This window comes from Agelaius phoeniceus, chromosome 24 (assembly GCF_051311805.1).
Source record: "Agelaius phoeniceus isolate bAgePho1 chromosome 24, bAgePho1.hap1, whole genome shotgun sequence".
Classification (NCBI taxonomy): Eukaryota; Metazoa; Chordata; class Aves; order Passeriformes; family Icteridae; genus Agelaius; species Agelaius phoeniceus.
Window position 1 is genome coordinate 3,567,250 of NC_135288.1, and position 21,964 is coordinate 3,589,213.

Genomic DNA, 21,964 nt, shown 5'->3' on the forward strand with positions numbered 1-21,964 from the left:
ATGACATCTTCAACCAACTGAAACATTTCCAGGCATCAGAACAAAAACCATCCAGAGTAACAAATGAAAGTGAGTGAAACAATGGGTGCAGTCTTAAGGATGATTGTCCTCAGCAGGAATTTTAGTTTCTCCTGGGATTGGAGCAAAGGGAAGCTTTCTCAGGGGGAAGGTCTGTACTATGTTGGTATTTGAAGTGTGTAAAGCCCAAATCTTAGAGGAGCCACCATGGTTGGTGGTGACTCTTCACCCACTCATCCAAACAGGAGTAGAATGACTGTACTGAAAGAATTAGAGTTTCTAACTGGGAACTTCCTTGAGGCTTGGTTGCAACTCTTGAAAAAGTGACTGCTGGTTTGGGCAGGGCTTGGACTTGTGCCTGGCCAAGGCTTTGGGGTGGTGAGGAGCTCTCAGAGGGCAGCACAGATGACTCAGGAGCCTGTGCACAGCCAGCCCTGTGCCTTGGGTGACAACCTTGACTCTCACAACCGACTGGCAGAAACCGACAGCACCAGGACTGGGCATTGAGGCAGTTTTGGTTTGTTCTATTTTTACTTTGCTCTTTTGGGGCAGCCCCCCTCCCCCTTCCTTCTAAATTGTTTCCTCAGCTCAATTGAGTCTCAAAGGCTGCTTGTCTTGAGCAGCTGTGATGTCCCTGGACTGAAGGAGCAGGCAAGGAGCATGACTTGGTGGGACTGTGGAAGGGTCTCAGCCTCCAGAAGGGACAAGCCATCTGTGTCACCTGCAGGGCTGGCAGCCAGGGGCATCTAACAGCCCCTCAGATGGCTGCCTGCAGCCTGCCTCTGGGACTGTGGCTGCTGCTGCTGCTCCAGGACATCCAGACCAGCCCACAGGTAAGGCAGGGGGACACCAGGAGCCTGCCTGGTGAGCTCTGGGGCACCTGGGGGTGCAGAGTCACCCTGCCCTCAGCTGGGTGTTGGGTGGGTGTCCACACAAGCAGGGTTTGTGCAGCACTGTGGGTTAAAGGCATAAAGCAGAGCAGCCAGGGGAATTTGCCCTCTCTGGGATCTTTGCAGGCAGGAGTGTGGGATAGGAGCTGGGATCTGCATCTGGTTGGCACTGCTGGAGCTGCTGCAGCTCCAGGCACATAATCAACAAGTGAGAGTTCTCTGAGGAGAAAAAGAAACAAAACAGCTTGGGAGTGAGGAAAGGTTTCATAGGGCTGGGGTTTTTTTTTATTTTTCCTGTGTGCTCAGTGCCAGGCACATCCTTGCAGAGCTTGGGTCAGAGGGCTGCTGCCCACTCTGCTGATGCAAGTCAGGAGAGGCAAATTGAAAGGTGTAGAGGCTAAACAATAATAGACCTTTTCCTTTACACCCCCCTCACCCTACTGACACTGACTTCCTCATGAATCCACTACTATTTCTGAATCAAAAATCACTTCAAATAGACACAACCCACTAGCTGCACTCAGCTGATGCTGTAGATGCACAGCAGCTCCCTGCTCTAATCTTATCAGCTCTTGTGGGTTTGCTTCCACCCACACACTGCCACTGATCCCCTCCTCCCGTGGATCACATGGCAGCCAGCCCTCAGCACCTGGCATAAATCCAGGTGATTTCCCTCGCTGACACTGTAAAATTCACATTTAAAGAGCAGAAAGGTCAGGCACAGAGAGGCTGCCCAGGTGAGGTCAAGTAGGTGAGTTTTTGCATGGTGTTGGATCAGAAATGAGCTATATCCCCTTAGAGTGGAAATACCAGCATGTATTGGCCTAAAACACCTGTCAGTACATGGGAACTAAAAACTCCAGCACTTCACTTGGGCTGCCAGATTTTTTTACAAGACACTGACTCCAGTGAAATCTTTGAAAATAACCAAGTTCTGTGCCCTCTTCATAGACATTGAAAAAGATCCCCCTGATTCTTTTGGTAGGAGTGGGAGTTTGCTGTTGTGTCCTCTGTTGTAAATTCCCCTCCCACATTGTGAATTTGGGTTACTTTCCCCACGTTATGTGTCCTGCCACTGTCTCCTCCCTGAGGTACAGAGGGATGAGTGTTCTGTGGGGCTGGAGTCTGCAATCCTTGCTCACCAGGGGAATGCTTGGGAAGGGATTCAGATCAGCTTCTCCAGTGTGCTGAATGCAGACTGCTTCAGGAGGAAAGCCAGTAGAAACAAAAAGATGATATTCTTCCTCTTTGACATCACTTTTGGTGGTTTGTTCACAAAATGAATGGGGCAGAGAGAAAATTTGGTTTTCTGACACTCATTGTCAATATTCAGAGTCACTGAATAAAATTATCACAGCCCTTTCTGGGAGGAGGACCTGGCTCTGCACTCTCCTGCAGCAATATTTGCTCTTACCGCTAATGGAGTACAAGTGATACTTTCTAATGTGAGCAAGTCACTCTTTAGTGGTCATATTTCTAAACCATGTTCCATCTTACCTCAGTCCACAGTTTGGGTTTTGTTTCTTTTTATATTCAGAGAACTCTCACTTGTTATAATGTCTTTACTATTAAGCAAATGAAGCTTGACTGCTTGAAGCTGTAGATTATCAGCTTTTTCTGTGCTGTCAGAATTTGGATAGAAGCTTGACAGGCAGTTAACTGTTTTGCTGCAGTATTAGTCAGTTCTAGAATAGCCACTGCTGGTAGATTTTTTTCTTTTTTACTGTAATATGCTTTCTTCCTGACTTACAGCTCATTTGTAGCAAGCCCCATTTCTTACTCTGCCTCACATCACTTTTTCTCTATGAGTTCAAAAAACCATAAATAAATGAGTCAAACCTTGTCCTGACTGAATTGCAGAGTAGCCACTGAATTCAGCACCACTTTTACAGTTCCATTTTTTAAATTGGAATAGCAAACATTTCTGTAGAAAGTCAGAAGAGCTGTAAAAAGCCTATTTCCTAAAACAAATTCTCTCAAGCAGGTGCTGAAAAACCCAAATACTTTTGATCTATATGTTTGCTTTATTTAATTGGTCCTTGATCTGCAATGCATTCAGAAAAGAAAAACAAAATTGTTGAGTTGCTGAGTGACTGAAAGCTCTGAACCAGTGCATTCCTGTGCATGCTGTCCCAGAGCAGTCCAGGCAGGATAGGAATTCTCATCTTTCCTTTCACAAGATCTGTCCCAGCTCCTGCTAAATCCAAAGCCTTTATTTGAACAGAAAGTCAGAGAGAAGGATAAATACCTACTGTCCACCACAGCCACATGCCTTACTGCAACACGTGTGTGATCTTGCAATGTTAAAGGGTTTTTTAATAATTCACATTTACAAACAGAAGTCTAAGTTCTAATGGCAATTGCAGATGTTATTGCAATAAACCTGGTACTTCTTCATGACCCCTTAGAGGAGGGGGATGCTGGGGTTAAAGGGTTTTAATGTTTAAGGGTTTTTTTATAATTCACATTTACAAACAGAAGTCGAAGTTCTCATGGCAATTGTAGATGTTATTGCAATAAAACTGGTATTTCTTCATTGACCCCTCAGGGAGTGCTGGGGACCAACCTTCCTGCTGAGTTAAGAGCAGAACTTTGCATCATTGTGTTGCTGTTACAGGTCACATTAGGAGTCAAACAGCTTCAGAATTCGGAGGGACAAAGATGACAGGGATGGGGGCATGGTGACTGATGCTGAGCACTGACATGAATGTTATTTATCACTGAAAGGATCTGTGCTAATTTTTACACTCATGAAACACCTCTACTGAGCAGATGCTGACTTACAGGCATTTTGCTTATGCATTAGATGTGATGGGGTCTTCAGAAGGTGATTTCCCAGTCATAGACATCCTGCTGTGATTTGTTAAAATGAATTTCTGCTGGATTAAGGGGTTTTTTTGATTTTGAGATGGGGTAATTGTGAAAAACACCCATCACTTGTTTTTAGAATTTTTAAAGTTTAACAGTAATAAAATGGTTATAAAAATAGCAATATAATTAGAGTAATAAAAATTTGAACAATTGGGATTTAGGACAATATGAGACAATAACAACAAAGAGTTAGGGACAGTCCAGGGGCTTTTCTGGGCAGCATAAGCCCGAAAAAAGACCCACATTGACAGAGGATTAACCCTTAAAAACAACAGCCTGTTGCATATTCATACACCTCACACATGATGCATAAATTCCATCCAAACACAGGATTCTGTCTGGGCAGTGTCAGCTTCTTCCTCTGAATCCTAATGGTGTTTTCAGGGCTGAGCAAGGCAGGGAGAAGTTCATTTCTCCTGATAATGGAGCAATAAATTCTCTTTCTCTGAAAGATTCAGGTGTCCTGTGGCTGCTACCTCAGTGGGAGCACCTCATTCCTCTCTTTAAAAAAAGTAACTTACATAGCATAGTTTCTATTTTAACATTCTGTTATAACCTAAAACTATATTTAACACACTACTTAAGAAAATTACCACAGCGTAACTTTCTAACACAACACATATAATATTCATTTTAATAATTGTGAAAAGCCAGTCATAAAATCTGCATTTTTCACAGTAACTGAGAGATGTTCTTTCACAGCAGAGCACCTTTGGCCCAGTAACAGAACAGATGTGTCCAAAGCTGTGCTTGCAGCTGGCCCCTTGTGAGCAGCATTTGTGGAGGAGCCAGGGACGAGCTGTGTGCTGTGGGTGACTGCAGAGCAGAGCTGCCCTCCCGTGGAAAGGGGGAAAATAAACCTGAGTACCTCTCATGTGTACATCTGCAGATTCTGTTCAGAATGTTAGGCCTACTTTGGGATTTATCTCTGCACTGCCGCCAGGTCAAATCCATCATCAGAATGTGCACTGTTGGAACCAGGAGCAGAATCTAATACTAAACTCCTGATTTTCATATTCTTGGCATGGTAACTTTTAAACAAAGCTCTCACACATTAAAAAAGTTCTCTCAGATTTTTACACAAACACTATTCTTTTATTTAAACCCCAAAGCAGACAATTAAAGAAGCTGTAAGCTTATGTGCTGCATTAGTAATTCAAGAGCTTGTATTCTTGTTTAAAATTCAGCTTCATTTGCAGCCAAAGTTGGTTGCCCAGGAGAACCAGGAAGAAAAAATTCGGTATTTGTGGTGACTTCCCACAGCTCTTGCAGAGAAACTAATCCAGGCTAACTTAGCCACAACCAGGATTCTATTGCTTCTGGAATTTTCTTTCTAGAAACAGTTAATTCACAAAGTAACTCGGGACTGAGTGGTCATTTCTGGGAGTGTCTGTGTGGCAATGGCCCCTGCACACAGAGGTGAGAATTGTATTTGTAGGGTGCCTTGACAAAGGAGGGAATGATGCATCTGACTCCATGTTCTTAGAAGGCTAATTTATTACTTTATTATGCTATATTAGATATATTAGATATATTAGATTTATATATTTATAAAAGTTACATTATATCTATAAAATATATATATTTTATATAAACATATAAAATTATAAATTATTTTATATAAATATAAAAATATATTTATATTTATAGATATAAATATAAATATATAAAAACCATATTTTAATATTTATATATAAATATAAAATATATATATATTAGATTTATATATTTATAAAATTTATATTCTATCTATAAATAATGTTTTTATATTTGTATATTAATATATAAAATCATAAATTATTTCTATAAAATATATAAATATATTTTAATATAAAATATATTTTTATATTTATATACATAAATGTATATAAATAAATATAAATTATTTTTATATAAATATATAAAAGTTATAAACTATAAAATAATATCTAGAAAGTGTATATATTTTATATTTATTATTTTATATTTTATAATTTATATATTTTGTATATAAATTATATATATAATATTTATATATGTAAAGAATACTAAACTATACTAAAGAATACAGGAAGGATACTTACTGAATGCTAAAAAGATAATAATGAAAACTCATTACTCTTTCCAGAGCCCTGACACAACAATATCAGTTATGTAGTGATGAAAGGTTATTTCTGCAATTGGCCAATGAGTCAAAACAACTCACACTGGAGTCTAATAAGGCAATTACCTGTGGGTAAACAAATTTTAGACACTCTAGATGAGCACAACACAGGAGAAGCAAATGAGATAAGAATTGTTTTCCTTTTCCCTGAGGCCTCTCAGCTTCCCAGGAGAACAATCCTGGGCAAGGGGATTATTTCAGAGAATGTGAATGCCACACGTGATGAGGAGACACCAGAGCCCTCTCCTCCAGTCTGGGGCTTCCTCCCCAGAGCAGGAGAACACCAGGTGCACCTTTTAAAGGTGCTTTGAGTCTGGGGCTTCCTCCCCAGAGCAGGAGAACACCAGGTGCACCTTCTAAAGGTGCTTTGAGTCTGGGGCTTCCTCTCCAGAGCAGGAGGACACCAGGTGCACCTTCCTCTCCAGAGCAGGGGAACACCAGGTGCACCTTTTAGAGGTGCTTTGAGTCAGGGGCTTCCTCCCCAGAGCAGGAGGACACCAAGGGCACCTTTTAAAGGTGCTTTGAGTCTGGGGCTTCCTCTCCAGAGCAGGAGGACACCAGGAGCACCTTCCTCCCCAGAGCAGGAGAACACCAGGTGCACCTTTTAAAGGTGCTTTGAGTCTGGGGCTTCCTCCCCAGAGCAGGAGAACACCAGGTGCACCTTTTAAAGGTGGTTTGAGTCTGGGGCTTCCTCCCCAGAGCAGGAGAACACCAGGAGCACCTTTTAAAGGTGCTTTGAGTCTGGGGCTTCCTCCCCAGAGCAGGAGGACACCAGGTGCACCTTTTAAAGGTGCTTTGAGTCAGGCTGAGCAGCAGAAACTCCTGCTCTGGCCTCTACAGGCACACAAAATGTGCCTGTGGGGCAGCCCAGGGGGTCACAGGGCAGGGATGTGTCACAGTTCCCACTTCTGTTACTGGACTTGGATGAAATTTAGTGGTTTTGATGTGTTTCTATTTCTTGTCCTTCTGTTCATTTCCTCCTTGACTGAAAGCTCCTGTTTTCTGGTGGAAGTTACATAATTTTTGTATTTTGTGTATATTAAATAGGAGAACAGGCTGTGGGATGAGTTAGGCACTGAGATTCTGCACAATGCACAAAGGTGACAGCAAGTATTGTTTCAAAGACCAGTGGGAAATTCACTGGCAGAAAGTGAGATATGGAGTTTCTGAGATATTTAACTGCTCTACCAGTATCGTGTGGGAAAATCTCCAGGGGATTTATCAATTCTTAACAAAAAAACCCCCAAACCCCCCTCACAAAAAAAAAAAAAAAAAAAAAAAATCACTATTTATACCTTCTAGTAAATACTGAAAATGAATTTCAGATAACAACACTTTTAGGGGATTCTTAAGGGAGATGCCAAGTTCAAAAATCAGATTTTTTTCATCAGAACACTTGTAGCACTGTAATTTCCCAGAGCGTGTAGTGGCCCAGCCATACAAAAACTAAATCTTATTATGTGCTTCTTGTTAGAAGTTGTAGGTGGGTCTCATTTTGTAAGTTAATATCAAAACTATTTAATGGGCTTTTTAAAAAGTAAATAAATATTGGCTATGTAGTGATGAAAGGTTATTTCTGAAAACCTCCACTCACAACAGAAGTGGGATTAGTTATTTGAATAAGGGCTTCATCATGGGAGTATTTGCATTCTTTTCAAGGCAAAATCCTCTTGCAGGATTTGTCCCTAAATGATAAATAAAATAATTTATTGGTTTATAATACCCACTCAGATTGCTAAATTCAAACAGTATGACTGCATAAGTAACAGAAAACTTGGATACTGCAAATAGGAATGACCTCTGTGGATTACACCAAATCCTTAGCTCCAATTAACATGAAATAATTTTAGGGTGGTAATTTTTTTTTTATTTTTTATTTTAGGACAGTTTGTTTTGATTTTTGGTTTTTTGGTTGGTTGTTTTTTTTTTTTTTCTAACTGCAATTAGCATTGCAATTTTGCAATGTTTCCAAAGGAAATGCAGACAATAATTTAGTTGCTTTGGGAATACTTGCATTTTCAAAAGACTGTGGGCTTTTCCTTACCATCTGCCACCACCATTGCTTGAGACAGGCATTGGGATCTGCTCTAGCACAGAATTAATTGTTTTCTAATTGTGCCTTTTGTCTCTTTCAATTTCTAGCAATCCTTAACCCCACCTCATTCCTGTGGCACACGAGAGAATTGGTTCTATGATGAAACTTCACAAAACTGCTGTTACCAGTGTCCCTCAGGTATGTTTATAATTCAGTTTATTATTCTATAATTTATATGGAGCCCTTCTCATGGAGACAGCAGGAGCCCTGTGTCTCTGCAGAGCTGTATTTTGTCCCTGAAGAAAGGGGCAGTTTCATTAATCCCTCTCTAATGAGGCTCCAGATGTGAATCTCCTCTGCTCCTGGGCAGCCTGCATGCAAACCAGACAACCTGACAGACTTTTTATGGGATTTTATCACTTCATCACTTGACACTGAAGTAGCAGGTCAAAGAATTAATTTCAAACTTGCCTGTAAGAGCCTGAATGAGGGATGTGGGACTCCAGGGGCTCTCCAAAATGCAGTTTATTGTATCCAAAATGCAGTTTATTGTGTCCAAGAGGTTACAGCAGTGCAGGGTTGTGGGTGACAGAGCTGTGCCCACAGCTGTCAGCTCCAGCTGCAGGCAGGCCTGGAGACCCTTTGGTTTAGGTTACAATGCATTCTAGACTTTTCTTTTGGTCACAATGCATTCAAGACTTTTCTTTGCTGAGCATCTTAATACAGTAGAACCAATCTATACCATAACTATTATCTATAGCCCATCATAACTGCTATAATTACCATATTCATGTTGCTGTTCTCCAATCACTAAAAGTCAGTACATTACAGTTTAAGCTAGAAGTTGTTTTTCAGTTTTCTTGCAGTGGGAAATTCTGAGACCTTTTTTCTACTTGCCACATTTGCTGCCTTGTTTGCCTGTGCTCTCTTTCTGCTTGGTAAAAACATTTTCTTGTTTGGGGTGGGTTTATCCTTTGTTCTAAGCCATAAAAACCCCTTCTAACTAACACACCCTTTGCCTCCTTGGTTATCCAGTGAGACTGGCTCAGCAATTCTTTTCTTCTCTATCAAAACTTGCTTCCATCTCTATTCCTTCATCAGCCTCTAAATTTAAAAATCTTTCTGCCAAGCACACATGTCTGTGAGACTTTCTTGTCAAACTTTCATCCTTCCCAACACTTGCCCCTGGGTGTGAATTAGCACAGTGAAATTAGGCTAAATTAATTTCTTCTCAGAGATAAAAAAATATAAAATGAAGGTATGGAAAATCTGACATTATTCTCACAGTCACAACAGTTTGTAAAGTGTCTCACAGGAGGAAGCAGGCCCTTGTCAGGAGCCACATTCTGCTGGCCTAGAAGCTGGCTGTGACTCAGAGGCACATAAGGTCAGCAACAGGAAACACCTTGGTGAGACAAGAGCTCTGGAAATGTCTGAAACTGCCCCACTGGCCAAAACCCCCTCAGTGGGTGGGTATTTTATTCACCACCAACTGTATCTTCTTGCAGAAGGCTTTTTCTTTCGTTTTTCTTAAAGGAAATTTCTGACCTGCATTTGTGTTCTGATAATACAGAGGGTTTTAGTGTTTGATTTAATCCAGTATTTTTATTTGCACCCAGTTCCATCAGGATTCCCACTGGGATATTCTGTGCTGCTGGGCACACCCCTAGAGTCCTTCAGAAGCTGGATATGTAAATCAGAGCAAGGGATGGAGAAAATGGCCCAATAAAAGAAAGAAAAAAATGGTCCAATAAAAGAAAAAAATGGGTGGGGATGTGACTATGACAGTCCCAAGAAAAGCTCTTTTCTTCTTCAAAACCAAAGCTCCTGTCATGAGGGATGTCATGGTAAGGTTGGGTGAGAAGCAGAGATCTGATTTACACCAGGCTGTAATGAGTTATTTACACCAGGCTGTAATGAGTTATTTACACCAGGCTGCAATGAGTTATTTACACCAGGCTGTAATGAGTTCACCTTTGCTGGTTCTTACTGCTACATCCCCATGTCAGTCCTGGACCCCTCCACAATAAAAGTTTTAAGAATCATTTTCCACCTTAATCATCCTTACTCCTTCAAGCAATAACCTGTTCAAATCTGCTACTAACTCAGCAGCTCACTGCAAAGAAAGAGGAGCTTTTCTAAAACTCCTTTTAATAAAATGAAGAAAAGAAGGAAACATGAAACCCAGCTCCCTGGGAGCTTGGGAGTGGCAGGACAGTGGCCCTCAGGGAGCTTGGTTGTCTTTTCTGTCAGCAAATCTCTTGTCACCTGCCCATTCCACAGCAGTCCAGTCCAGCTGGGACTGTCCTGGCCCTGTTCCTTAACACTTGAATGGGAAAGGCAAAAATGTCCCAGAGAAACCAAATAACTAAGAGTAAAACTGTGGTAATGTGTCTAACAGGTAAACAAGCAGACAAGAACATTTCAGGATGGTTTTCTGCCCATTTTGGATATATTTTGCCTTTTTTTTTTTTTCTTTCTCCAGGCTATGTTAAAAAGAAAGCATGTCCTCAGGATCCAGCTGCAGACTGCATGACCTGTGGACCCGATCAGTACCTGAACAATAAATCCAAAAAGCCACAATGTGATGCCTGTGTGTCATGCTCAAAAGGTTTGCTTTTCCCCACACATACCTCACAGTTACATTCTCTCTCTGTATATTTTATTTTCACTTAATTTTTGTATTTTATTCATTTAGAATTTCCACAGCAAAATTATCTATCCTTGGTTACTGAGTTAGACTGCAGAATGTCACCTTGCACTTAATCCATGTTACTGCCTGTGTCACCTGGGACTATCTAAAAATTCTCCCCTTCAATGCTATTCCAGTCTGGTTTCTGCTTTCTGTCTAATATTACAAGATATTATCTACAGGTTCCTCTAATTATTCATTGTGGTCTTTGTGAGGTTTCTAGGATGAGGGAAGAGATGAATCTGACTCCATGTTCTCAGAAGGTTGATTATTATATTATATTATATTATATTATATTATATTATATTATATTATATTATATTATATTATATTAATTATATTATATTATACTATATTATATTATATTCATTAGCTATACTAAAACTATACTAAAGAAATAGAGAAAGGATACTTACAAAAGGCTTAACAAGAAGGAATAATAAAAACTGACTCCTCAGAGCCTTGACACAGCTGGCTGGTGATTGGTTATCAAGTTAAAACAATTTACATGAAACTAATCAAACATTCACCACTTGGATAAACAATCTCCAGACCACATTCCAAAGCAACAAAACAAGGAGAAGTAATCAGGTAATTATTGTTTTCATTCTTCTCTGAGGCCTCTCAGCTTCCCAGGAGAAGAAATCCTGGCAAAGGGATTTTTTAGAAAATATGACAGTGACAAGAGACAGCACCTTCTCCTGCTATCCTGAGCCTTTGAGCAGGTGCTGTTCAGCTTTGGCCACAGTTTACATTTCCCTTGCAAGGTGCTCTATTGGAATAATTACCAATATTGTGGATGGGATGTGCCTGAGCTTGTCTGGCCCTTGGTGCTGAACCAAACAGCGGCAACTGTGGTGTTTCACCCCACAGACACTTTTGGCTGTTGGGTGTGTGGTGTTTCACCCCACAGACACTTTTGGCTGCCTGGCTGTGTGGTGTTTCACCCCACAGACAGTTTTGGCTAAGCTGGATGTGTGGTGTTTCACCCCACAGGCACTTTTGCCTGGCTGGGTGTGTGGTGTTTCACCCCACAGGCACTTTTGCCTGGCTGGGTGTGTGGTGTTTCACCCCACAGACACTTTTGGCTGCCTGGGTGTGTGGTGTTTCACCCCACAGACACTTTTGGCTGCCTGGGTGTGTGGTGTTTCACCCCACAGACACTTTGGGCTGGCTGGGTGTGTGGTGTTTCACCCCACAGACACTTTGGGCTGGCTGGGTGTGTGGTGTTTCACCCCTCAGACACTTTTGGCTGGCTGGGTGTGTGGTGTTTCACCCCACAGACACTTTTGCCTGGCTGGGTGTGTGGTGTTTCACCCCACAGACACTTTTGCCTGGCTGGGTGTGTGGTGTTTCACCCCACAGACACTTTTGCCTGGCTGAGCGCTGCAGCTGGGCATTGCAGACAAGTCCAGGCCTGCAGGAGCTCTGGTGGTGGTGGGATGGAGCTTCCCCCCATAACAGGGGCTGCTCCTGGGGTTTCCCTCTGTGGAGAAGCTTTAAGGTGATGGTGAAGGAAAGGAGTTGGTTCTGATGGAGGGTTTGGATCCAGAGCTTTATTCTGGCCCACAGCCTCTGAATGCAGCACCAGCTCCCACAGAACTCCCTGAGCCCGTGGTTGCTGCTCCTTTAACCCCGGGGAGAGGGGCAGGGAAGGGGCAGGGAGGCACCAAGCAGGGACAGGAGGGGAGGGACAAAGGGACAAAGGACACCTGGATGGCCCAATGCCCCCCAGGGGTAGGGGACATCCTTTGAATCTGCCAATCCCTTCTGGAATGCCAGGAGTGACAGACAGTGCTGGGAGGGGAAAGGAGAGGTGACTGACACACCCTGCAGGGAATTATCAGGGCAGGGACTCGAGGTTCTGAGGTAAACCCTGAAATCGCACCACAACATGGCTCCCTTGTCCCTGTGTGTGTTTCCTGCCCCCAGACCTGGTGGAGAAGCAGCCGTGCTCCCTCAGCTCCAGCCGCGTCTGTGAGTGCCGGCCCGGCCTGTTCTGCCAGCTGCCCGTGGTGGACAGCTGCTCCCGCTGCCAGCAGCACTCTGCCTGCAAGCCTGGCTTTGGGGTCAAAACCAGGGGTAGGAATCCCACCTGTGCACTTTACCTGTCCTGTCCTGGCCATAGGCCTGGACTTGATGCGTTTTATTTGGTCCTCAGTTGTGATTTTTTAATCAGGCACCTCAACAAATGATGTGACTTGTGAAGAGTGCCCTGCTGGGACCTTCTCTGATCAAAGCTCCAGCACTGACATCTGCAAACCCCACACCAAGTAAGTCTGTGCTTCTTTAATGGCACTGGCTAATTGAGTGAAATTAATGAAGGATGAAACTAGGTATGTCACTTCTAGTGCAAAGTACACAAATTCATCCTTGAAGCAAGGGAATCACTATGGGCTCATGTGCAGAGGTTAGAAGGCCTCTCTTTGTACCTGTGGAAAGAAGAAAGGAAATTTCAAGGAAAGGAAAGGAAATTTCAAGGAAAGGAAAGGAAATTTCAAGGAAAGGAAATTTCAAGGAAAGGAAAGGAGAAGGAAGGATTCCTGCTTGCCTCATTTTTAGTTTACTAAGTACAGTGGAATTGCACGCCTTTGTGAGTAGCAGCTTTGCACAGGCCAAGAATTAATGCCACAGGGATGAGAAGAATAATGACTTTTACACAGACAGCAATAATTGTGGTTGGTACAAAAATGACCAAGGGGATGTTTGTCACATGGCAAACACGTGTGCCTTGTACCTGTTCTTTTTCACACCCAGCTGTGCCAAGTTGAACAAAGTCACCCTAAGGAAAGGAAATGCCACACACGATCAAGTTTGCCTGGAGCAGCTGCCCACTTACCTCACCCCAAGCACTTTGTCCATGAGATTCAGCAATGAAACAAATAACTTTGACCTGAGGATGGTGAAGGAGAACCTGGTGACCTCTGCTAGTGGTGACCTTCTAAGTGTTACAACAACCGAAAATCCCAGTTCAACTCCTGAGGAGAAAGCTCAGGCTCCCACCTCAGCCAAGGGGGAGATGACAACAGGAGGTAACACAGACACAGCATTTACTCTCTTTTAACTCATTTAACCTTACTCATTTAACATTTACTCTCTCCAGCACTTTTTATTTGGAAATATCTTTGGTAAACACAATTTTTATGTGGGAACTTCCTGCAAATCCCCTCTGCCTGGTAAAATGATGCCTATGGTCCTATGTTCAAACACATGGATCTCCTCAGGGCTTTGCCTTTTCTCAGCCTGTCCTGTGCTCTCTCTCTGTGCTGCAGGTGTGGTGCTTTGGGCAGTGGTTCTCTCCCTGGCAGTGCTTCTTGGGGCCATGCTGGTGTTTTGGAAATGGAAGGTTTGCAAGAAGAGGATCCTCGTCCTCAGGAGAAAGCGTGAGTTTTTCAAGCTGTAACACTGGATCTGCCAAACAGCAGATGGGAAACTCAAATATGGGGATATTTCTGGAGGTCCTTGGGGAAGGGAATGTTCTCTCCAGGCCAGATAAGGGTTTGGGGCAAGCTGCTCATGCAGGATGTTGGAGAACATGAAAGATGTGAATTTAGGGAGGGAAGCAGGTGGGTGATGTACAAGAGGGGAAAAGGTAACCAGCTGTTTCTTCTCTTAGACATTAGTATTAAATTTGTATCAGTATTGTCAGATGACAATGACAGTATTAGTTGTAGTATAAATTAGTATTAGTATCTCAGGCATTAGTATTAAATGATGCCTGAAGTGTTGTGTGAGTAGGTTTTGGTTCTGGGAGCAGAGCTGGGCTTTGGGCATGAGAGGAAGGGTGATTTTTACTGACACTGACTTTGCCTGGAGTTACATGTGGGGTGTGTCTGCAGAACCACATTCCCTCTTTTCTAGAAAGCAGGCTGTGCACCTGGTAGGTTGGTTGGTTGTAGATCTGTGGGTATGGGGAAGCTGTTGGAGCCTTCAGGCTCCACGGTGAGTTGGACTAAATGAAAGTTTCTTTTATCAGCACACCTGCATTCGGTCATCGCACACAAATACGTGCTCAAGTCTCCAGGTGAGTGACCGAGGGGCCAGCAGTGCCATCCTCGTGTCTGAAGAGTAAAGAGATAGCTGTCACCACATTTCTCCTCACAGAGAAAAGCAAGGCACAATTCTTCCCAAGAATATTTCTGGGTTTCACATTCTCTGAACCTCAGAGAAAGACAAAACAATTGTTATCTCATTTAGTGTGCCTGTGTTTGTTCACAAGTGGAATGCATGGTGGAAGATGGTTTACCTGAAGGGAATTGATCAATTACTTGAAGGGAATTGATGAATTACCTGAAGGGAATTGATAATTGGATTCTGGTGTGAGTGTTTTGCTTCACTGACCAGTTGCATCCAGGTGTGTGTGTGTTGGGACTGTTGGTTCACAGTCAGGAGATGCTGTGCAGTTGAGTGCTTGGCAGATTCAGTTTAGATGTAATGTAACATAGTGTAATTTAATATGGACTAATATAGTATCATAAAGTAATTAATTGGCCTTCTGATAAGATGGAGTCCTCCTCATCATTCCTCTCCTTCATTAGGGGGAAAATATCTACTATACATAGCTTAACATGGGATTTTATTTTACAGAATTTTATAAAAACTGGAAGCTTCTCATGTCCCATGCCAGTCCCTGCTGCTGTCCCAGGCAGGAGGCCAGTGCTGCTGCTCCTGAGCTGGGTGTGAGCAGGTGCCAGCAGATGGCACTTTGTCCCCACTGCTGCTGAGGCGTTGCTGTGTCCGTGCTGGAAAACGCCTGATTGATTTCAATCAGTCAAACCTGGGAGATTGTTCAGAAAAAAATCCTGCCCAGATCCCATAAAGTGCAAACATTTTACCCATTTAGCTGATCCCCTCTCAGCAATTCCACTGACAGAGCTATTCTCTGTTGTGTCAGATTCTAATCACCACACAGCAGAGCTTTCTATATTCATTAATTCAGGAATACAATTTAAAACTCCGGTGTGCAGCTTAATTTTCTCAAAATGAGATTTTTTTCTCCCTCACTTGCCTTGCACAATAAAAACTGTCACTGTGCAGCATTACAGAGCTGATGCTCTGAAAATAAAGGTGATTGCACATCAGGGTGTAAGTAGACAGTAAGGCTGAGCCTCCATGGTGCTCAGGGTGTTGTACACTCCCTCCTTCTCACCTCTTCTTTGCCCAGTGCTCCCTGCTAATGGAACTGTGCATAAAATCCCACCCCCCTTAATAATCCTCTGACAATATGATGAACTGACCTGACTGGTTAATCCAGTAGAAAGTTATTAAATACTTTTTTTCTTTTTAATAAGCTTGTATTGTTCTTATCTAGACAGTTTCATCAGTTCATTTTTTCATAAGATGGGTACCAGTTGTGGTGTGGGGACAGTGATGCAAGAGGCTTTGGGGACTGCAGGATATCACAGTCTTGGCAGGATCCTGTTGCTGGTTCACCTCAGGAGTGTGAGGTGAACCTGGGTTTTCATTTCAGTGTGCCCTGAGTTTTAAGAAAACCATCAGGCACACGGGGTGGTTCAGGAAGTACATTGTTAGGTGATCTTTCAGAGCATATGTTAACATTCTTAATAATAATAATAATAATAATAATAATAATAATAATAATAATAATAATTCTTAATAACCTCATAAAATATTTGTGAGGTTTCTTCTGATAATGTTTTTCCTTTCCATTGCAGGCTCGGATCTCGTGAACAAATGTGCAGTAAGTGTGAACAATATTCCACAACAGATCACTTTCCATGCCAAAGCAAATCATGTTCTTTTCAAATGTCCTGTCTAAAAAGTGCCAGCCTTTTAGTTTGGACTTCCCTCTACAATATATAATAATTTAGGTGGGATGAGATGTATTAGGAGTCGATATTTTCATGTCTTGAACTGAGGTTAATGTGGTGTTAAATAATCTCATAGTTGAGATGGTCACAATACAAAGCAACTCCATTTTCAGAAGGCTTCAAACTGTTTTTATTATAGCATGCATGCTTTTTATACATTCTTACAAAACTCCTAAGTTTACACTTTACTCATTGGTCAGGAAAGACAAACAAAGTGCTCATTGGAATAGGCATTTGCAGGTTTCTCATATTTATCCTTCTTTCCCTCTGGAACCTAGAACAGACATTTGCAGGTTTCTGTAATTTATCCTCCTTTCTTTCTTGGTTTCTATGTCAACAACCTTGGTAGAAAATTCTTTCAAGAGTGAACACGGATCCTCTTCTCAAACTTCTCTCTGGCTGACAGAAGTTGCAGTAAAACCTCTTCCACAGCTGCCAATCTTTTTTTTGTTTGTTTTGTTTTGTTTGTTTTAAATGAGTTTGCTTTTAAATGTTGTGCACCTGCACACACAGAAGATATTGCTTTTTCCAGTCTGGTTGCAATCAGCTGTCATAATTTCAGTGTGTAATTGTTAATTCCTGAATTGTGAGGAGCTTCAATTCTTGCCTCTATAGAGAGTCAGACATGAGCAAGGATTATAAAGTGCACATTTCAATTTTTTTTTTTTTCCTTTCCCAACCTTGTGGAAACAGAAGAAGATCAGAACCTGCACAAAATTGTGAAAAAATGTGAAGGGTTATAAAGTGCTCATTTCAAAATCTTGTTTTCCTTTCCCAACCTTGTAGAAACAGAAGAAGATCAGAACCACCAGAAAATTGTGATTTACCCTCTCTCAGATTTTGGTTCCTCTTTTAAAGAACTGCTTGTTCTTAATTCTTGTATGTAATTAATTCTTGCTTGTAATTAATTCTTCATTCTGAGCTTGTTTCTTCTATCTGACATTCTGCTGTGGCAATTGCATTTTGAAGTTAAATCAGTTTGGCCTCTGGCTTGCTCTATTCTTCCATAGGAACATGATAGGTCTTTGCAAAGTTTAAGAGGCAACTAAAACATATTTTCTTCAGTGGAAATGAGTTACATTCCTGAAAATGTCATCAGAAATCTGTGGATTCAGCTTAGAACCACTATTTTGAAATATGGTCTTGAGTGATGCAGGGAGTTTGAAGTTCCTGCATCTGTTGGGTACTTTGGGACGTTCCTCTCCCTGTGACAGTGCTGGGAAGCCCATTCTGTTATCCTGACTGCCACAGGAGGATTCTGTGGACCTGCTGCAATGTCCAAGGTGTTTTTACACCCACCCCACTCCTGCTCTCCTGTTTCTATTGGCAGAAGATCATACTGACCACTGAGGGTGGGCTGGAAGAGGAGGAGCTGATTGACAGAGCCCTTCCTTTGGAAACCAACAATAACTTGGTGTCCAGCCCAGAAAAAGCCCCAAGTCCTCACTGGAGTGTGGCTGAGGTGACACCAAGCAGTGGCAATGCCCCAGAGTGCCCCGTGGACCCTCGAGTCAGAGACCACACAAATAACAGGATTGGTGAGTCTTGCTTTCTTTTATTTCCTTTTGTCATCTTCTTTTTTTCAAATTTTCAAACATGGCACTTACTGGCATTACAAGATTATTAGTAAACTTCAGTGTCCAGATCTCCTAACAAAGATTGTGCTGAATCTCCAGATCTTTGACACAAAAATACCTATTCCTTGGAATATAATGCTTTCTTTTCTTCATCTTTGTCTTAGTCACTATGAATTTGACAGAAGATTCCCTTCTTCCACCTTTTCATTCTGGAATATGTAGATTTACAGAAGAAAATTGAATATGTCAGCTGGAAGATGATGCTGTCATACTGAAGGAGAATTGTACTTAGCTGTAATTTTCTTCTCTGGTTTCATAATAATGGCTTGAAATGCATCTCCCATGTGTTCCCATGAAGTCTTGGACCATGGCACAGGGTGGGACAGAAATTCAGGCAAGGAGCTCATTCACAGGGGGTGAATTCTTTCCTGGGACACCACCTGCATGAGACATTCTGCAGTGCTTCCAAAGCCAATTCTGAGGTTATTTGAAGGTGTTATTTTTTCATATTACAAAACCTGACCTTTCCTTACTAAACACCCTTCCTGTTTTTACTGTGAGTTATGGATTGGGATGAATGTGATGGTTTGATTTACCATATCCAAATATCTCCAGGGAATTAAGCTGCAGTGTCTGATGTGCAGCATCCTTCTGAATTAAGCCACTGAAAAGGCTTTATTGTCCTTTCTGTGAAGGAGTACAACAACAAGCTGGACCCATAATTCAGAAAATTTTCTAGTTTACTCTCAGCTAGAAAGAAACTAATTTCTTTGCAGGTCCTAAGAACCCAGAACTTCTGTTCAGTGCTGATCTTTACCCAAAGGTATCTTTTATATGGTGCTGTTTCTTGAAACAGCAGGAGCATAAACCTTGGATTCTGTAGATCCCAATTAGTTGCTTCTTCTAACAGATCCTTGTGAATATCTTCTGCCTTTTCCACTTTGTTTTTCTTGTGTAGCTCCACCTCTAGCTAAGTGGCTTAACCCCATGGAAGCACAATCTGCTTGATGTGAAATAATAAAAATGTTGCATGAAAAACCAGCCATTTCTGGGGCAGCAGTGACTGCTCACCATGCTCAGCACTACTTTTTTCCCTCCTCAGAAAAACTCTACATCATGAAGGCCGACACTGTCATCGTGGGGTCTGTCTCAGAAGTGCCCAGTGGCAAGAACTGTGCTGTTAAAGGATGTGAAAATACCCTTGATGCCCAGGAAAGCACAGAGGAGGAACTGGAAATGCACTACCCAGAGCAGGAGACAGAGTCTTTTCCAGGGAATGATGTAATGGTGCCTGTGGAAGAGGAGGGAAAGGAATTTCACCACCCTACCACTGCCACTGAGAAGTGACAGCCCACAGAGAGGGAAGACACAGAATCATCCAGAGTGACACTAAGGCTGAATTTGTGACCAGGGAGGTGCACACACTGTGCCTTAGATTATTGGGAAACTCCTGGGAAACACTGAAACACATTCAAACAAGGAGAGTTGGAACCATCTAACAAAGGGCAGGATCATCCAAACTGCTGGCCTTCATGGCTGACATCAAATGCTTCCATTTCCCTGTCTCCCAATCTCATATTGACCACAAATTTGAATCAAAGCTGCCTAATTTAGAGGACATCTGGATGTCAGCTGAAGTTTCACAGCTTGCTTTCTCACTGTGAAGGAATGGATTGAAATCTGTGTCTGGTTACTTCTATTAGCTGTGAAAATTCTGGCCAGGATATTCTGAATCAAGCTTGAGACTCGGCCTTGTTGTTTCTACTCCAACACATTACATTTTGTAATATATTTTGCAACATCTGGCATTTACTCAAGGCTTCAACTTTTGATTGAAAATGATAATAACCTCAGTTTTCCCTAGCATAAACAGAACTCTCAAGTTTGTGGATTTCATGTTTCTTCAGGAATTAGGATCAAAAGGTGCCACACAGGCTCTGAAAATAGAAGGCAAATAAAATTAATTGACATCCACTGTACTTTAGGCCATTCTTTCTAGGTTTTGAAGTCCAATTCTTATTTTTTTGATTACATCAAATCATTAGTAAGTGTACAAAACAGCCTCTTCTCATGGAAGCCAAACTGCCTGAGCATCTGGCTATTGGATGAACTATGGGTTAAACCCAATGTGGAGCCTGTAAAAAGAGAAATGAAGAAAAGAAACTATTTTTCTACTGAAAAAGAGGCACAGCAATTATTTCCTATAACATTGTTAAAATCTACTTGTTTTAGAATTGTTCATAATCATCAGGGTGACACTGATTTGCATTTCCTTTAAAAACAAACCTCTTTGGTGGCCAAGTGGCCTGTGTTATGCTATTTTTAAATCTTTAGTGCTGCTTGTTCAGTAACTGTAAATGTAATAGAGCTGACTACACTTTTGCACAGGCCAATGGAAAATGAGCAATATGACAAAGTGTGTCTTAATAATCAGAAAAAGGAACCACAAAAGCCATGACTGGCTCTGTAGTTTTGTCCTGCTCAGACAGTGGTGCAGCTGCAGTGACTCCTGCCTCAGAGGGAACACAAGGGCACAGAAACCCCTTCTTGGGCCAGGCTGGAGCTTGAGCCCAACATTTCAGCTCTGGCAGTTGCAGGAAGGATTGGTCAGGAGCACCATAGCTGCTGTTTGCATTCATCATGGCTCTGCAGATGTCAAAGAGTTTGATTTATTATTCTCTTATATCACCATTAGTTTTTCTTCTCTCTTTTGAATTTCCAAGTACAATCTGCCTCCACAAACACCTGTGGCAAAAGATTACAGCTATCATGCACTGTGTAAAGGACTTTTAGCACTTTGAAACTGGCCCTCTTTATTTCAGTGAATGTCACTAGCTCTTGCCTTACAGAAGTCAGTGAATTGCTTTTTATTTTTTTTTAACCTAGTTGCTTTTGTGATTGATTGTATCTCAGCTTTGATTGAACTAAGCCTCCAGGTTGAGTTCCCATATTTTCTTTTTACTCATGTAAGTTTGATGCTCCACTGCCTTGGTCACTTTAGTTGACCTTTTCCACATCTACTTTAACTTCACTACATATTTCATTTTGGAGAACACCAATGTGTGAATCCACAAACTGAATAACCACATTTACCTGGCTGTGATTGTTTGGGGCTGTTCTGCAATGACTGTAATCGTGTATTTCCACTCTGTATATTAATTAATCTTTTTTACTGGAACAACTTTCTAAAAGAACCATATGCATTGCAACCTGCTGGATGTGTTATAGTTAGTTGGTTTAATAATGCTGGATGTGTTATAGTTAGTTGGTTTAATAATGCTGGTAATCTCTGAATTAAAAATTACATGGGTTTGAAGTGATGGCCATGCTTTTCCAGTTTGATATGTAAATGTTAAATTGTTGATGATTTCAGTCTCAGGAGTTTAGAATTTAGGCTGGATAAGCAAAGGTTCAGTGAAATCAGGTGAGGATGTCAGAATGTGCATTGAACCTGGAATTACACAGTGATCTTTTAAGGAGTATGGGGTGCTACAATGAGCTGATAATATATTAAAAGAATGATTTCATCTGTTTCTCACTAATTTTTAATTCAGCTCTGGTTTTAAGGTGAGAGTGTTTTGAACCTGATTTACTGAACACCTTGCAGTGGATTTTTGCAAGAAAGCCATTTGAAGCTCACAGAGTTCTTAGTGGATTAGAGTTTTTCTCAGGAGCAGGGCTGAATTTATTGTAAAGTCTGTCTGTACCATCCTGGCTGCATGTGACACACGAGTGACTGGTGTTAATGAGTATTAATGAATATTGGAATGCTGCAAAGGTAACTTTGTACTGTGGGGTGAAGGAGTTGCACTTTGCTGATCCAACTCAGAATTCTATGAAGGGGCTGAAGAGACCTCCACACATGCTGTGAGACAGAGTGGAAATTTTCCAGAGTAGAAATCCATTT

The 21,964-nt window shown here is 41.8% G+C and overlaps 1 protein-coding gene across 1 annotated transcript; it reads left to right on the forward strand.

Annotated features, from left to right (window-relative positions):
* Positions 1–670: 670 nt before the first annotated feature.
* On the forward strand, positions 671–21,377 carry TNFRSF8 (TNF receptor superfamily member 8). Its single transcript, XM_054647980.2, has 11 exons — positions 671–851; positions 8,065–8,155; positions 10,443–10,568; positions 12,582–12,731; positions 12,829–12,922; positions 13,407–13,681; positions 13,922–14,032; positions 14,626–14,673; positions 16,325–16,350; positions 17,811–18,018; positions 19,160–21,377. Exons 1-11 carry the CDS (start codon positions 780–782, stop codon positions 19,402–19,404), a joined length of 1,446 nt encoding a protein of 481 aa, XP_054503955.2. The 5' UTR covers positions 671–779; the 3' UTR covers positions 19,405–21,377.
* The last annotated feature ends 587 nt before the right edge of the window (positions 21,378–21,964 follow it).

Bases quoted from the DNA above. Each gene is read 5' to 3' on its own strand.
- TNFRSF8 (XM_054647980.2), top strand. From the start codon at position 780: ATGGCTGCCTGCAGCCTGCCTCTGGGACTGTGGCTGCTGCTGCTGCTC. The intron at 12,732-12,828 runs GTAGGAATCCCA...TTTTTTAATCAG, and splicing joins CTTTGGGGTCAAAACCAGGG to GCACCTCAACAAATGATGTG. The intron at 14,033-14,625 runs GTGAGTTTTTCA...TTCTTTTATCAG, and splicing joins CCTCGTCCTCAGGAGAAAGC to CACACCTGCATTCGGTCATC.